Source organism: Scyliorhinus torazame, chromosome 7, assembly GCF_047496885.1.
Source record: "Scyliorhinus torazame isolate Kashiwa2021f chromosome 7, sScyTor2.1, whole genome shotgun sequence".
In the NCBI taxonomy this organism is placed as follows: Eukaryota; Metazoa; Chordata; class Chondrichthyes; order Carcharhiniformes; family Scyliorhinidae; genus Scyliorhinus; species Scyliorhinus torazame.
This window is the reverse complement of record NC_092713.1, coordinates 170,290,692-170,309,119: the sequence shown is the minus strand read 5'-3', so window position 1 is coordinate 170,309,119 and position 18,428 is coordinate 170,290,692. Positions and strand designations below refer to the sequence as shown.

At 46.8% G+C, this 18,428-nt stretch overlaps 1 protein-coding gene across 1 annotated transcript in view; it reads left to right on the top strand.

Moving 5' to 3' along the window:
• LOC140426708 (probable voltage-dependent R-type calcium channel subunit alpha-1E) overlaps window positions 1-4,152 on the top strand; it is a 1,526,345-nt gene extending 1,522,193 nt beyond the window's left edge. The window contains exon 48 of the mRNA XM_072511794.1: window positions 2,301-4,152. Within this exon, the coding sequence (XP_072367895.1) occupies window positions 2,301-2,840 (540 nt within the window). The 3' untranslated portion in view covers window positions 2,841-4,152. The remainder of the gene's footprint in view (window positions 1-2,300) is intronic.
• The last annotated feature ends 14,276 nt before the right edge of the window (window positions 4,153-18,428 follow it).

Below are 18,428 nucleotides of genomic sequence, written 5' to 3'. Positions count from 1 at the left end.
TGCTTTGCAAACTGTTTCTTAGTATGTATCTTGTCAGCTTTAAGTATCGATATACATGAACCCCCAGCTCTTTCTGTCCTCACACGCTCTTTATTAATGCACCATTAAATATTATGTTGTCTCTCCCTATCCTTCTGCCAAAATTCATCACCTCACATTTCTCTGTATTAAATTCCATCTACCTATTCTGTGACCCTACCTATCTCCTGTTGCAGTCGATTGGCATCATCCTCAGTTTGCCACTTCTCCAAGTTTGATATCATTGGCAAATTTTGAAATATTACTTCATATTCCAATATCCAAATAATTTATATACAGCAAAAGCACAGTGGACCTTGCACTGACCCTTGAGAACATCACAGTTTACCACTATCCAGCCCAAAAAACAACCATTTACCACAACCTGCTGCTTTCTGTCCTTAAGCCAAATTTTTATCCCATTGGACACTGACCTTCCTATTCCATAAGCCTCAATGATACTTTTTCAAACAATTCCTTAAAAGCTATATGGACAATATCCACTGCATTCCCTTCATCAACCTTCCCCGTTACTTCATCAAAAACTCCATTTGATTAGTCAAGCACAATCTGTCTTTCCTTAATTAACTCAAAACTTTTCAAACGCCTGTTGAATCACAGATTATAAAACCATACCCACTATTAATGTTAAACTAATTGACCTGTAGTCGCTAGAACAAAGAACAAAGACATGTACAGCACAGGAACAGGCCCTTCGGCCCTCCAAGCCTGCGCCGACAATGTTGCCCATCTAAATAAAATCTTCTACACTTCCTGGGTCCGTATCCCTCTATTCCCATCCTATTCATGTATTTGTCAAGATGCCCCTTAAACATCACTATCGTCCCTGCTTCCACCACCTCCTCCGGTAGCGAGTTCCAGGCACCCACTAGCCTCTGTGTAAAAAACTTGCCTCGTACATCTCCTCTAAACCTTGCCGCTCGCACCTTAAACCTATGCCCCCTAGTAATTGATCCCTCTATCCTGGGAAAAAGTCTCTGATCACTCACGCTGTCTATGCCCCTCATAGTTTTATAGACTTCTATCAGGTCACCCCTCAACCTCCGTCGTTCCAGTGAGAACAAACCAAGTTTATTCCACCTCTCCTCATAGCTAATGCCCTCCATACCAGGCAACATCCTGGTAAATCTCTTCTGCACCCTCTCTAAAGCCTCCACATCCTTCTGGTAGTGTGGCGACCAGAATTGAACTCTATACTCCAAGTGTGGCCTAACTAAGGTTCTGTACAGCTGCAACATGACTTGCCAATTTTTATACTCAATGCCCCGGCCAATGAAGGCAAGCATGCCGTACGCCTTCTTGACTACCTTCTCCACCTGTGTTGCGTCTTTCAGTGACCTGTGGACCTGTACACCTAGGTCTCTCTGACTGTCAATACTCGTGAGAGTTCTACCATTCACTGTATATTCCCTACCTGTATTAGACCTTCCAAAATGCATTATCTCACATTTGTCTGGATTAAACTCCATCTGCCATCTCTCCGCCCAAGTCTCCAAGCAATCTAAATCTTGCTGCATCCTCTGACAGTCCTCATCGCTATCCGCAATTCCACTAACCTTTGTATTGTCCGCAAACTTACTAATCAGACCAGTTACATTTTCCTCCAAATCATTTATATATACTACGAACAGCAAAGGTCCCAGCACTGATCCCTGCGGAACACCACTAGGCACAGCCCTCCAATCAGAAAAGCACCCTTCCATTGCTACTCTCTGCCTTCTATGACCTAGCCAGTTCTGTATCCATCTTGCCAGCTCACCTCTGATCCCGTGTGACTTCACCTTTTGTACCAGTCTGCCATGAGGGTCCTTGTCAAAGGCCTTAATGAAGTCCATATTGATAACATCCACTGCCCTACCTGCATCAACCATCTTTGTGATCTCCTCGAAAAACTCTATCAAGTTAGTAATTGCCCTTTCTTGATAAGGGATAAGGCGAGAATTGCCCTTTCTTGATAAGGGTGTCACATTTGCTACCTTCCAATTTCGAAGGCAGGAGGGGCCTTTATTTAGTATCTCATCCCACAGTGCTGCAGTGCATCAGCTTTAGATTGTGCCCACACATCTCTGAACCCACACTCAGAAACAGGAGAGATATTCACTGAACCTAGGCTCACTCTACTGCTGTTTGGTGTTGTGTGAGGAGCTGGGGTTCACTGTGATTTGTGAATCCCTCCAACTAAACAAGTTCAATGATGTCCCCTTAGTATCTCATCTTGTGGTGAGGGCAGGCAGTAACTATCTTGTTTTTCTATCCTGTAGGTGAACAGTTCTGTGAGTGAAAGCCCAATTCCTTCTACATCTGGGACCAGTACACCCAAACATGGGCGACGCCAACTCCCACAGACTCCTTCCAAGCCCCGGCCACACATTTCATATTCTCCTGTAGCACAGCGTCCAGATACCTTGTCACCCCCCTCAGATCAACCCACGCCGAGGAGCAGAGAGGCCCGCTATCAGTCCCTGAGAGTTCAGCCAAGCAAAACACTGTGGACCGAGTCTCCTGGCCTGAGCAAGAAGAGCGAGAGCCAGCACTCGACACCTCTGCGCTACATCTCTGAGCCGTCCTTGACGCTGCACGATGACCTGGGAAGTCTAGACCAGGCCATGGGCGAGGAAACACTCACCTTTGAGGCTGCAGTGGCCACAAGTCTGGGGAGGTCCCACACCATCTCCTCTGCCCCTCCTCTCAGGCACTCCTGGCAACTACCCAATGGGAGTTACCGCACACGGATGGTGCGATGTGGAGCGACAGCAGTCCCTGACCCGTTCACCGACACTGACGAGGATGACAGATGCTAAACCTGGCGAGGAAGCCAGAGTGGTGGGGAGGCAGGGGGCAGAGTAGGAGAATGGAAGAGGAAATCAATCGACAAGTTCAATAACAAAGGAGCTATCGCTGGAAAAATATCAAACAGTGATAAATCTCAGAAAACCTCGGCAGATACATATTGCTCAAGAGACCAGACATTTTTATTGGGTGGGCAGTTTGTATTGTGAATGATGGTGATTTTGCTCCCCTCCCCTACCCAGCCAGTTGGGCATGCTGGATGTGCCAAAGCGCAAGTTGACATTTTCATGGACATTTTCCATGGGACAGTGGTGTCTCATCGGGAAGTTCAATGAGAGGAGCCTGTGCTTCATCTGAATATAGTTATGGATGTGTTACCTCCCATTTTTCCACTTCCTGGCAGTGATTGATGCAATGGACAGAGGAGCGGGGGCAGGGGAAAGCTAAGTTCTCTCACTCATGGTTTTCCCAATTATGTGCCTGTGCTCGATTGTGCGCTGTTTGCAAACCTGAAGGGGAACCAATTGCCAAACCCATCCCACACGATCATTGGGAGAAGGGCAACCCTCCATTCTTTTCTGATCATCCATTACTTTTGTGTATTTGAAAATGTTTATTTGTCTCTGAAAATGCAAACCAAAAGCAAAAACCTGAAACTGGGCAAGTATTGTGATGGATTATATAATAAGTGCAGTTGTGTTGACAGAGCTTCAGCCATGTGCCGTGATGACAGTGGGACCAAATGGTCCTTGTGGTTGGCTGCGCAGTGTGACGCAGCCACTTGAAATGTGCCAAGTTGCACCAAGTCATTTTTGAAATGTTTTAAACAAAGTAAAAAAGCCAACATTTTATTTGTAAATAATTAATTTTCATCTTCCTTACTCCCCCCACCAAACATCTACTCTCCAACAACACCACCGAACCCACCCCTCTGCCTGAAAGATTGGCCAGTGTGTGTTCCTAGTATGATGCATGCAGTTTGGAAAGTTCCGTCAATCTAGTGAGTTCAGTGACTAACTTACTGGCATGTGATTGAGGTTTTAAGAAGTGTCTTTGTTTTTTTTCCAGTCTATGAAACATGTTTAAATAAAAGGCTTGATTTATATTGCAAGATGACCATAACAGTCAGCGGGCAGTCACCGCAGTCAATTCGACTGAAACAGCCCCTGAGTCTTGTGTTCCAATGTTGTATATTTGATGCTACGATTGCCCTATATGAAGTGTATTGTGAAGTATTGACAATCAGAATGCTAAAAATCCTTTGCTTTGTTCTGGAGCGCTACCTTTTATGTCCAAATAAATGAAAATCCTTGACTATGTAAAGATGGTGTGGTTTGAAAGTGAGCCTGATCATCCCTGAAGGGGCTTTGAGTCTAGTTGGCAGTGTTATCGCAACTTGCTGTGTAGGTGGGTGGTTCCATTTTGTATTGAATCTATGAGGGCAATGATACTTTAAATAATTAGATTCAAAATCCTCTCAGTGTGTCAGTGGGTATGATGAAACCCAGTGCTCAAAACCGGCCTCCCAGGGCCAAGGTATCAACAGCAAAAGGATATCACCCATACATAGAAATCACTTGGTTATACCAAATTTAAACATTTGCTGAAAAGAGAGACATGTTGCGGAAGAGCTTTGTCTTGCACTCATCAGGACAAATGCAAGAATGCCAAATTTCAAACAATTATGACAATTTATACGATAGGAGAAAAGGGTGCTGATTGGTTGGCAAGTCAACTCTGATTAGCTGAAGCATGGCCATGGAGAAACAAATGGAGAACTCTTGGCTTCCCAAGCTCCCAGGTAATTCAAAATAGACTTGAAGCTTGAACACATTCATTTTGTTTGCAGATTCTGTGCATGAATATGTATGGCTTCCAGTGAGTGCAAAGAAACCACATTATGAGCTTGATTTTCTGAAATTGGTAGTTATCAGCGCACTCAGGATTGTTCAGCATCCTTTTCTCCTGTAGCATAAACTGTTGTGATTGTTTGAAATTTGGTATTCTTGTGTTGTCCTGATGAGTGCAAAACAAAAAGCTTCAACAACATGTGTCTCTTTTCAGCAATATTTATAAATAGACCCTGGCATTTACTTGGGGGGGGGGGGGGGGGGGGGAAACAGGGATTGGACCGGGGCATCCATTTTTGCATGCTAAATGCATAACTAATTTCAAAATGTCTGCCTGTGGCTTTTTAACACAGCCGGTTCATTGTAACTTTATTCCTGACTTTGACATCCAATGTACAGCAGCAGTGATAGTGTACTGTCAATCCAAAGATGGCATTTGGAGGAGTTTGGAGTTTTAAATAAGGAAAGAGAAAGTTAATGCATGAATTCCTGACAAAGATTGCATTGTGGAATAACAACAACTTACTTGATGTTCAGCTGGGTGCTGTGAGGAGCCGGAGAGAGATACTTACTCCCAGGAATGGGAGAAGGAAGCCTGCTGCTGACACCAAGAAAGCCTGGCTGGAGGTGGCAGTGGATGTCAGCGGCAGAAATATTGTATCATACTCACGGGTACAGTGCTGGAAGAGCTTTAATGATCTAACCCGCCCAGCAAAGGTGAGTGCAATTGCACGTCCTGTTATGGTACCCAGATCAGACCCCAATTTTTTTAGAAAATCAGACAAGACCCCAACAATCTTTCAATTTATAAACTGAGGAATGGATACTTTGCTCCAGGAGTGATTCCACTGACAACCAGGGATCTGTTATATTAAAACAAACTTTATTATTAACACAGAATTAGCCTCATTACATCCAAAGAAAACACAGCTTTTCAATTAACAGTCAAAAGTTCGAAAAAAATTTAAAGGCCTTTGAGCTTACTTTCCCATATACTTCTAAACTTTCAATTGGGCAAAATCCACAAACACAGGTCAAATACCACTTAGTAATAAAGTTAACAATCAAGCTTACAGATCATAGAATTCCTCCAGTGCAGAAGGCGAACATTCAGCACATCGAATCTGCACCGACCCTCTGAAAGAGCACCCTACCTAGGTCCATTCTGCAGCTCCATTCACGCAACCTAGTAACCTAACCTGCACATCTTTGGACACTAAGGGGCTATTTATCATGGGCAATCCACATAACCTGCACATCCATGGACACTAAGGGGCAATTTGGCATGTCCAATCCACCTAACTCGCACATCTTTGGACACTAAGGGGCTATATATCATGAGCAATTCACCTAACCTGCACATCAGTGGACATCAAGGGCAATTTAGCATGGCCAATCCACCTAATGTGCACATCTTTTGACTCTGGAAGGAAACCGGAGCACCTGGAGGAAACCCACGCAGACACGGGGAGAACATGCAAACTCCACACAGTCACCCAAGGCCGGCATTGAACCCAAGTCCCTGGCGCTGTGAGGCAGCATTGCTAACCACTGTGCCACCTTACAGTACAGAAGGAGGCCATTCAGCCCATCGAGTCTGCACTGGCTCTTGGAAAGAGCACCCTACCCAGGCCCACATCTCCACCCTATCCCCATAATCCAGTAACCCCACCCAACACTAAGGGCAATTTTGGACACTAAGGGCAATTTAGCATGGCCAATCCACCTAACCTACACATCTTTGGACTGTGAGAGGAAACCGGAGCACCCGGAGGAAACCCACGCACACACGGGGAGAATGTGCAGACTCCACACAGACAGTGACCCAAGCTGGGAATCGAACCTAGGACCCTGGAGCTGTGAAGCAATTGTGCTAACCACTATGCTACCGTGCTGCCCCTAAGGAACCTCGGGTGTTTGAACATCCCTCTGGATGTCTGCCATTGGCAGATACATAGCTGGCGGCACAAAGTCACCCACACGTCATACAACACCCAGCCATATTGACTTGGTGTCTGGAGCAAATGCAACATGAACATCTGCATAACAACAAACTGTCACGTACTTATTTTGCCAGTACTAATTCATGCCCTCTCTGCCAGGGCCTTCAGGCATACAGCAGCAGTCGCAGGACCTCAGGCAATGAATCCTCCAAGGAGCTGATCCCTTGCACCATCATAGACATTCAAACTTTGGTGAGACCAATCAGGTAGTAGTTGAATTTTCACCTGATTATTCTTGCTTTTGATAGCAGAGACAGGAGAGGAGGCCTTATAGCTCTCTCCAAACTCTGCTCAGCAATGCACTCAAATGCTGTACCCAGGGGCCATCCATTAAAATGAAGAATCATTAAACGGTAGTGGAGAATGTGTCATGTGCCACCAAACCTTCTAAATACACTGACCACAATGCTAGAAGAAATGGAGGAATCCATGCCTCAAGAATGAGTGGGGCGATATGGTTCTTTTTGGTTTTCCACATGGCCACACTATTTCTTCTCTTGGAAAATGGTATACAGTTTTGGAAGGATTAGCAAGCTGAGCTGCATCATGAAAATTCCTTCCTTGGCCATCAAGGCCTGGAGTGGGATTTGAACCAAGGGTCTTCCAGCTCAGAGACAGGAATACTAACAACTGAGCCACAAGACCTGCTACTGGGCAGCTGGGGGTGGTGGTTGGGTGAGGGAGCATTATATTGCAAGGCATGGTGTTGATGTTCTTCCCATGGGCAATATGGCCAACTGTGGGGAGCATCAAACACTTCAGTCAAATAAGTCTACCTATAATCAGTTTAGAACGTGTGAACTGACTCCCTTTCTTCAGCCCCCTTAGCCTAAACAAAAAGTTATTTTCCCCATACATGCCTTTTCAAATCCAAATGTATTTGCCTGTTAACAGCTTAAGTGCGGTGCTCTTTCCAAGGGCTGATGCAGACAAGATGGGCCGAATGGCGTCCTTCTGCACTGTAAATTCTATGAACAAGGAACCAATCAAACCAGGCTTTCTTTAATTAGAGAAAGAGTACTTTTATTTGTTACTAAACACAAGGAAAAATAATAATGACGTGGTAACACACATATATACACAAATGCGCATGCACGTCCACATGTACACACATGCACATATACATGCACAAAGATATCAGAAGTAAGAAAGGTTAGAGTCCAAATCAAAGGGAAAAGAATATATATATATGATTAAGTCCTTTGCTTGTCTTTGAGGCATAGATTGTTGAACATTGTGGGTAGAGGGTGGGACAGTCAAATGGGAAAGTAATAGATGAGCAGGCCGTTATTCTAGTTCACTTATTGCATGCTTTAACTCTTGTAATAAATAAAGAGATTTTGTGTTTTACTTGCAAATCTGGTGCCTGTAAGTCATTAGAGCAGTCTAGTGCCAAAGATCTTTAAAGCTTTATAAGAATTATTGGTTGATAATAATAATCTTTATTAGTGTCACAAGTAGGCTTACATTAACACTACAATGAAGTTACTGTGAAAATCCCCTCATTGCCACACTAGAGTCGATTTCGCCGGGAGAACAGCTGGTTTGTCAATTTCAGCGGGGGCAGTGCGGAAGTGATTGCTGGGAGGGGCAGGCCAGTCGATTTCGGCGGGAGAGGAGGAGCTGGTTTGTCAATTTCAGCGGGGGCAGTGCGGAAGTGATTGCTGGGAGGTAAGTCTGTGCTTTAAAAACACTTGTCTTTGCAGGGGCAGGCCAGTCGATTTCGGCGGGAGAACAGCTGGTTTGTCAATTTCAGCGGGGGCAGTGCGGAAGTGATTGCTGGGAGGTAAGTCTGTGCTTTAAAAACACTTACCTGGTCCCGTTTTCGGTCCCTCTTTTCTGTTTTTTTTATATTTTAGTATTTAAGGCGGGAAGAGGAAGTTCGACCGGCGGACCTCTGGGAAGAACCTCACCAATAAATTCTGGTGGAGAGGAAACCCGAGACACTACACGTGTAGTGTCTCCCACCCGCCCTCCTCCTCTAACCTAATAATAAAACCCATTGGTCTGAGGTAAGTACCATATTTTATTATTAACACGAAGAAGGTAAGTAAGTGATTTTTACGCATTTTTACTTTTGTACCTTTTACAAAGTGTGTGTGTCGGGGGAAACTGAAGTGAAATCACAGAAAAGCTGTGACCTGAGTGACTGGTTGGGATTCTACACCAAATTAAAAAAACAGAGCATTGGTAACTAATTAAACATAATTACTTAATTATAATTTAGAGGGATATCTAAGCCAGAGATCGGAGAGTACTATATTTAGCTTTCGCATTTCTATTAGAAATCTAGTGCTAGGAAACAGATAGTCAACAGTAACTTTGAAATTTAAAAAAAAATATTCAAAAAAAAAAAAATTTTTTAATTTAAATTTTAATTTTAATTAATTGACGCAATGTCAGTTAGACGGGTGCTGTGCTCTGACTGTGAGATGTGGCAGGTCCGGGAGGCTTCCAGCGTCCCGGATGGCTTCATCTGCAGAAAGTGCACCCAACTGGAGCTCCTCACAGACCGCATGGTTCGGTTGGAGCGGCAATTGGATGCACTTAGGAGCATGCAGGTGGCGGAAAGCGTCATAGATCGCAGTTATGTAGATGTGGTCACACCCAAGGTGCAGGCAGAGAAATGGGTGACCACCAGAAAGGGCAGGCAGTCAGTGCAGGAATCCCCTGTGGTTGTCCCCCTCTCGAACAGATATACCCCTTTGGATACTGTCGGGGGGGATAGCCTATCAGGGGAAAACAGCAGCAGCCAGAGCAGTGGCACCACGGCTGGCTCTGATGTTCAGAAGGGAGGGTCAAAGGGCAGAAGAGTAATAGTAATAGGGGACTCTATAGTCAGGGGCACAGATAGGCGCTTCTGTGGACGTGAAAGAGACTCCAGGATGGTATGTTGCCTCCCTGGTGCCAGGGTCCAGGATGTCTCCGAACGGGTAGAGGGCATCCTGAAGGGGGAGGGCAAACAGGCAGAGGTCGTTGTACATATTGGTACGAATGACATAGGCAGGAAGGGGCAGGAGGTCCTGCAGCAGGAGTTCAGGGAGCTAGGCAGAAAGTTAAAAGACAGGACCTCGAGGGTTGTAATCTCGGGATTACTCCCTGTGCCACGTGCCAGTGAGGCTAGAAATAGGAAGATAGAGCAGCTAAACACGTGGCTAAACAGCTGGTGTAGGAGGGAGGGTTTCCATTATCTGGACCACTGGGAGCTCTTCCAGGGCAGGTGTGACCTGTATAAGAAGGACGGGTTGCATCTAAACCGGAGAGGCATAAATATCCTGGCCGCGAAGTTTGCTAGCGTCACACGGGAGGGTTTAAACTAGTATGGCAGGGGGGTGGGCACGGGAGCAATAGGTCAGAAGGTGAGAGCATTGAGGGAGAACTAGGGAATAGGGACAGTGTGGCTCTGAGGCAGAGCAGACAGGGAGAAGTTTCTGAACACAACGGGTCTGGTGGCCTGAAGTGCGTATGTTTTAATGCAAGAAGTATTACGGGTAAGGCAGATGAACTTAGAGCTTGGATTAGTACTTGGAACTATGATATTGTTGCCATTACAGAGACATGGTTGAGGGAAGGGCAGGATTGGCAGCTAAACGTTCCAGGATTTAGATGTTTCAGGTGGGATAGAGGGGGATGTAAAAGGGGAGGCGGAGTTGCGCTACTGGTTCGGGAGAATATCACAGCTGTACTGCGAGAGGACACCTCAGAGGGCAGTGAGGCTATATGGGTAGAGATCAGGAATAAGAAGGGTGCAGTCACAATGTTGGGGGTTTACTACAGGCCTCCCAACAGCCAGCGGGAGATAGAGGAGCAGATAGGTAGACAGATTTTGGAAAAGAGTAAAAACAACAGGGTTGTGGTGATGGGAGACTTCAACTTCCCCAATATTGACTGGGACTCACTTAGTGCCAGGGGCTTAGACGGGGCGGAGTTTGCAAGGAGCATCCAGGAGGGCTTCTTAAAACAATATGTAGACAGTCCAACTAGGGAAGGGGCGGTACTGGACCTGGTATTGGGGAATGAGCCCGGCCAGGTGGTAAATGTTTCAGTAGGGGAGCATTTCGGTAACAGTGACCACAATTCAGTAAGTTTTAAAGTACTGGTGGACAAGGATAAGAGTGGTCCTAGGATGAATGTGCTAAATTGGGGGAAGGCTAATTATAACAATATTAGGCGGGAACTGAAGAACATAGATTGGGGGCGGATGTTTGAGGGCAAATCAACATCTGACATGTGGGAGGCTTTCAAGTGGCAGTTGAAAGGGATTCAGGACCGGCATGTTCCTGTGAGGAAGAAGGATAAATACGGCAATTTTCGGGAACCTTGGATGACGAGAGATATTGTAGGCCTCGTCAAAAAGAAAAAGGAGGCATTTATCAGGGCTAAAAGGCTGGGAACAGACGAAGCCTGCGTGGAATATAAGGAAAGTAGGAAGGAACTTAAGCAAGGAGTCAGGAGGGCTAGAAGGGGTCACGAAAAGTCATTGGCAAATAGGGTTAAGGAAAATCCCAAGGCTTTTTACACGTACATAAAAAGCAAAAGGGTAGCCAGGGAAAGGGTTGGCCCACTGAAGGATAGGCAAGGGAATCTATGTGTGGAGCCAGAGGAAATGGGCGAGGTACTAAATGAATACTCTGCATCAGTATTCACCAAAGAGAAGGAATTGGTAGATGTTGAGTCTGGAGAAGGGTGTGTAGATAGCCTGGGTCACATTGAGATCCAAAAAGAAGAGGTGTTGGGTGTCTTAAAAAATATTAAGGTAGATAAGTCTCCAGGGCCTGATGGGATCTACCCCAGAATACTGAAGGAGGCTGGAGAGGAAATTGCTGAGGCCTTGACGGAAATCTTTGGATCCTCGCTGTCTTTGGGGGGATGTCCCGGAGGACTGGAGAATAGCCAATGTTGTTCCTCTGTTTAAGAAGGGTAGCAAGGATAATCCCGGGAACTACAGGTCGGTGAGCCTTACTTCAGAGGTAGGGAAATTACTGGAGAGAATTCTTCGAGACAGGATCTACTCCCATTTGGAAGCAAATGGACGTATTAGTGAGAGGCAGCATGATTTTGTGAAGGGGAGGTCGTGTCTCACTAACTTGATAGAGTTTTTCGAGGAGGTCACTAAGATGATTGATGCAGGTAGGGCAGTGGATGTTGTCTATATGGACTTCAGTAAGGCCTTTGACAAGGTCCCTCATGGTAGACATAGTACAAAAGGTGAAGTCACACGGGATCAGGGGTGAGCTGGCAAGGTGGATACAGAACTGGCTAGGCCATAGAAGGCAGAGAGTAGCAATGGAAGGATGCTTTTCTAATTGGAGGGCTGTGACCTGTGGTGTTCCACAGGGATCAGTGCTGGGGCCTTTGTTCTTTGTAGTATATATAAATGATTTGGAGGAAAATGTAGCTGGTCTGATTAGTAAGTTTGCAGACGACACAAAGGTTGGTGGAATTGCGGATAGCGATGAGGACTGTCGGAGGATACAGCAGGATTGAGATTGTTTGGAGACTTGGGCGGAGAGATGGCAGATGGAGTTTAATCCGGACAAATGTGAGGTAATGCATTTTGGAAGGTCTAATGCAGTTAGGGATTATACGGTGAATGGTAGAACCCTCAAGAGTATTGAAAGTCAAAGTGATCTAGGAGTACAGGTCCACAGGTCACTGAAAGGGGCAACACAGGTGGAGAAGGTAGTCAAGAAGGCATACGGCATGCTTGCCTTCATTGGCCGGGGCATTGAGTATAAGAATTGGCAAGTCATGTTGCAGCTATATAGAACCTTAGTTAGGCCACACTTGGAGTATAGTGTTCAATTCTGGTCGCCACACTACCAGAAGGATGTGGAGGCTTTAGAGAGGGTGCAGAAGAGATTTACCAGAATGTTGCCTGGTATGGAGGGCATTAGCTATGAGGAGCGGTTGAATAAACTTGGTTTGTTCTCACTGGAACGAAGGAGGTTGAGGGGAGACCTGATAGAGGTATACAATATTATGAGGGGCATATACAGAGTGGATAGTCAGAGGCTTTTCCCCAGGGTAGAGGGGTCAATCACTAGGGGGCATAGGTTTAAGGTGAGAGGGGCAAGGTTTAGAGTAGATGTACGAGGCAAGTTTTTTACGCAGAGGGTAGTGGGTGCCTGGAACTCGCTACCGGAGAAGGTGGTGGAAGCAGGGACGATAGTGACATTGAAGGGGCATCTTGACAAATACATGAATAGGATGGGAATAGAGGGATACGGACCCAGGAAGTGTAGAAGATTGTAGTTTAGTCGGGCAGCATGGTCGGCACGGGCTTGGAGGGCCGAAGGGCCTGTTCCTGTGCTGTACATTTCTTTGTTCTTTGTTCTTTGTTTGTACCGTGTCTGTTCGGGTACACTGAGGGAGAATTTGGAATTTCCAATTCACCTTTCAAGCACGTTTTTCGGGACATGTGGGAGGAAACCAGAGCACACGGAAGAAACCCATGCAGACTCAGGCAGAACGTGCAGACTCCACATAGACATTAACCCAAGCCGGAATCCAACGGGTGACCATGGCGCTGTGAAGCAACAGTGCTAACCACTGTGCCACTGTGCCTCCCTTAAAATTCACTTATATTGCGATTCCATATCAAGGGAGGGGCTGGAATTGACCATACCCTAGTCCAGGGTAATGGAATAACTGGAGTCACTCTTAGCTTCAGTGAGAGAGAGATTATTTACTGCTTCTTTCAGCAGATTTTCCAGATGGCTTCAATGACTTCTCTCTGCTTCTGATCTGGCAATATCAGTTCTGAAACCTCCTGTCTGCATATTCCAAGAAGGAATTTGATCGGCATGTCTCATAGTGATTGTTGTAGAACATTTTTGATCGTAATCTCAGAACAAGAACATAGAACATACAGTGCAGAAGGAGGCCATTCGGCCCATCAAATCTGCACCGACCCACTTAAGCCCTCACTTCCACCCTATCCCTGTAACCCAATAACCCCTCCTAACCTTTCTGGTCACTAATTAAACACAATTTATCATGGCCAATCCACCTAACCTGCACGTCTTTGGACTGTGGGAGGAAATCGGAGCACCCGAAGGAAACCCACGCAGACACGGGAGAACGTGCAGACTCCGCACAGACAGTGACCCAGCACTTTCTCCCCGTGTCTGTGTGGGTTTCCTCCAGGTGCTCCGGTTTCCTCCCACAGTCCAAAGATGTGCAGGTTAGGTGGATTGGCCATGTTAAATTGCCCCTTAGTGTCCAAAAGGTTAGGTGGGGCTAAGGTAGGGGACCTCCTTCCAGACTGTAAGGATTCTGGGGATCTCAGGAGAAAGCCAAGATGAATCACATTTCAAGACAATTGGAACCATCAGGAGATGGGAGTATTTTGTCCTCCACAGGGCGTTTCAACTGTTTGGTGACTGTATGTGGCTCCTTAGCAAATACTTCATTCAGTGTCTTGACAAAACTACACTTGATAAAATCCAGCAGTTTGCATTTTTAATGCCTTTGTTTCAAGAACCTCCCTTTTTGATGTGTTTTTTGACACCCCCAGGTGTGGAATTCCATAAGCAACATGTTAGCAGTGCAATCCAAAGAGTAACTTTCAGAATTCCAGGCATCAGGAGATTCGTAGCAGCCATTTTTGGTCAATGCCTTTTCTTGTATTTTTTTCAAAACAGGTCCTCTTTAAATAGTTAAAAATGGTTTGGGTTAGCTGGTGAAGTTGGAGGTAGATCTCACTCAGTCACAATTTCCTGTCTTCATGTCAGCCCTCCAGCGTCACAGAGCAGACTCTGGGTGCGAACATATCTGCCACCTCAAATAGCTTAACAAATACCTTAATGTTGACCTTACAGGATCTCACTGAGACCTCACTGAAGTGTTCTCCAGAACTGAAATACAGTTGGGTTAAAGAAAGGTTGATGAAAAAAAATTAAATCTGGAATTAAAATGTGGTGACCATGAAAGTACAGGATTGTCATAAAACCCAACTGCTTCCCTAATGTCCTTCAGAGAAGAATATCTGCCATCTGGCCCTGGTTTGGCCTACATGCAACTGCAGAACCACAACAATGTGTGTGACTCCAAACCATTCTCTGAGATGGCCCAGCAAGAACCTCTGTTGTATTACAAATACTATGTAGAAGTATAATAAGAATAGAACTAAATGGATCACCCCACATTGGTTCAGAGACTTGATTCAGCCACAGCAATGGAGCACCCAGCCCTGTCGACCTTGCAAAGTCCTCCTCACTAACATCTGGGTCTTGTGCCAAAATTGGGAGAGCTATCCCACAGACTAGCCAAGCGACAGCCTGATATAGTCATATTCATGGAATCATACATTAGAAATAATGTCCCAGACATCACCATCCCTGGGTATGTCCTCCCCCACTGGCAGGACAGACCCTGCAATGGTGGCAGTGACACAGTGGTATACAGTCTGGAGCGAGTTGAGTCCTCAACAGCGACTCTGGACCCCATGATGTCTCTTAACATCAGGTCAAACATGGGCAAGGAAATCCCCTGCTTGTTACCACACATACCACCACCCCCTTTTTATCTGATGTATCAGGACGCCTCCATGTTGAGCACTAATGGGAGGAAGCACCGAGGGTGGCAAAGGCACAGAATGTACGATGGAGGGGGGACTTGGTGATGACCATTACCGAGAATGGCTCAGTAGCATCACACTTTACTGAGCTAGTTGTGTTCTGAAGTTCAAATCGGCCAGACTGAGTCTGCTGCAGTTAGTAAGGGAAGTAAGAGAGATAACAATAAACAACTTAACCTTGTCCACATTGATCGACCTGTCATAAATGCATCTTTCCATGAAAGCATTGTTAGAAGTGACCACCACACAGTCCTTGTGGAGACAAAGCCCCGTCTTCGCATTGAGGACATGCTCCATTATGCTGTGTGGCACTACCACTGTGCTAAGTGAGATAGAGTTCAGGACAAACCTAGCAACTCAAAACTCGGCATCCATGAGGCGCTTCAGGCCATCAGCAGCAGAATTGTACTCGATCACAATCCCTACCATCAAGCCAAGGAACTAACCGTGGTCCAATGAGGAGTATAAGAGAATGTACCTGGATCAGTAACAGAAATATATAAATATTAGATGCCAACCTAAATCGCAACATGCATGTTAAACAGTGGAAGCAGCATGCGATAGGCAGAGAAGAGCAATTCCATAACCAATGGGTCAAATCTAAGCTCTGCAGCCCTCCAATGTCAAGTTATAAATGGTGGTGGACAATTAAACAACTCGCTGTGGGGGAGGTGGCTCCACAAATCTCCTTGTCCTCACCCTGCAGATCAGTGCAAAAGTTAAGGCTGGAGCATTGGCAACCATATTCAGCCAGAAGTGCTGATTGGATGATTCATCTTGGCTTTCTCCTGAGATCCCCAGAATCACAGATGCCAGTCTCCAACCTATCTAATCCCTGCATGTGGCATCAAGGATCAACTGAGCACATTAGCTCCAGCAAAGGCTATGGGCCCTGACAATACTCTAACTAGAACTGAAGACTTACGTTCCACCCTTCGCCAAGCTAGTCCAGTACAACCACAACACTAGACACTAAACCAGTGTTTTTCAATGTGGGTGGGTCACAGAATGGTGTAAAACAGGGCACCAAAAGACTTCTAGTGGCAACCATGGAGTGAGTGGTCGCACATTTGGTGGCTCCTGCTCATGGTGGACTTTTTGGCCCTTTTCCCTGGCGGAGCTGAGTGTTAGTAAAAGGTGCAGGAGGGGTGGAAGAAGAGAGTATCCCACCGCTGTATGGAGTCGTGGACCAGAAGTGGTCGAAAAATGAGACAACAATGGTCGAAAGTTGGTGTGGAGCCTGTAACACAGGGGGAGATGGCGGAGGGTCAGGGTCCGAGCTTGCCAGCCCAGTGGTCGATGGATTAGTTAATGAGCTTCCTCCACGAGAAGTTTGCCCAGCAGAGGCAGGAGAACTTGGAGGACCTGGCCAGGATGATGGATTCAATAATGGCGAGGATTGACTGCATGGAGATGATGTTAGAGGCCCAGGGCCAGGCGGTCGAAAGGTGGAGGAAGCGATGGGGGAGCACGAGGAGCAACTTGCCTCGATGGCTGCGGAGATGGGGTTGATGAGAGATCAACAGAGGAGGCTGCAGGACAAGGTGGAGGACTTGGAGAATAGATCACTCAGGCAGAACTTGAGGATCGTGGGTCTGCCGGAGGGCAGCGAGGGAGCGGACGCCGGTGTATATGTGGAGCAGATGTTTGAGAAGCTGCTGGGTGAAGGAGCATTTGCTCAGCCCTTGGAGGTGGACCGGGTGCACAGGGCGCTTATAAGGAAGCTGCAAGGAAATGAGCAGCCGAGAGCGATGATGGTGCGATAAGGAATGGATTTTGAGGTGGTCCAGGTAGACGAGGCGCTGCACTTGGGAAGGTGAATGCGGTGATCTGAGGGTTTGTGTGGGTGGGTAAAACCCTGCGGGTAAAGAAGGTGCTGCTGGAGCAGGGATGGGGGGCTGGCTCTGCAGAATTTCAGAAACTACTACTGGGCAGTGAACATAGCAATGGTTAGGAAGTGGATAGTGGGGTAAGGGTCGGTAGGGAGCGGGTGGAGGCGGCCTCGTATAGGGGCACAAGTTTAGGGACATTGTTAACGGCACCTCGGCCGTTCTCGCCTGCTTGATACTCCATAGGTCCGGTGGTAGTGGCGACCTTGAGGGTGTGGGGACAGTGGTGGAAGCACATGGGAGTGGAATGGGCATCGGCATGGACAAATTTGTGGCAACCACTAGTTTTCACAAGGCGGGGGGGGGGGGGGGGGAAGCTGGATGGGGGTTTTAGAAGCGGCAACGAGCGTGGATCGAGCGGTTTGGGGATCTGTTTATTGACGGCAGCTTTCCGTGCTTGGAGGACTTGGAGGAGGAGTTTGAGCTGCCGGGGGGAATGGGTTCCGCTACCTGCAGGTGAGGGACTTTGCATGGAGGCAGGTTTCGACCTATCCGCACCTACCGCCCCAGGGGTTACAGGACAAGGTAGTGTTGAAAACGGGAGTGGGGGAGGGGAAGGTGTCAGAAATGTATAAAGAATGCATGGAATGGGAGGGAACCCCGATAGGGGAGGTAAAGTGAAAATTGGAGGCAAAGAATTAGAGGCGGGATTGTCGGAGGATGCCCTGAGTAGAATTAATGCGTCCTCATCGTGTGCCAGGCTTAGCCTGGTACAATTCAAGATGGTCCACAGGATGCATATGACTGGCCCGTTTGAGCAGGTTCTTTGAAAGTGTGGAGGATAGGAGTGGACGGTGTGCGGGAGGGCCCGCAAATCACGTCCTCATGTTTTGGGCATGTCCGAAGCTTAGGGGACTCTGGCAAGGATTTGGCGATGTCTTGTCCACGGTATTGAAGGTACGGGTGGTTCCGAGTCCAGAGATGGCAATTTTTGGTGTGTCGGAAGACCCGGGGGTTAAGGGGGCGAGAGAGGCCGATGTTTTGGCCTTTGCCTCCCTGCTAGCCCGGAGACGGATATTTTGCCGTGGAGGGACTCGGAACCCCCGAAATTGGGGGTATGGGTCAGTGACATGGCCGGGTTTCTCCGGCTTGAGAAGATCAAGTTCGCCCTGAGAGGATCGATGCTAGGATTCACCCAGAGGTGGCAGCCATTTATCGACTTCTTTGGGTAAAATTAAGCTGTCAGCAGATATAAGAGGGGAGGGTGGTTAAGGGAAAGAGGGAGGCAGGGGGCATTGGTTGAGGTGGGAAATAGTTAGTGGGAAAGGGGAACCAC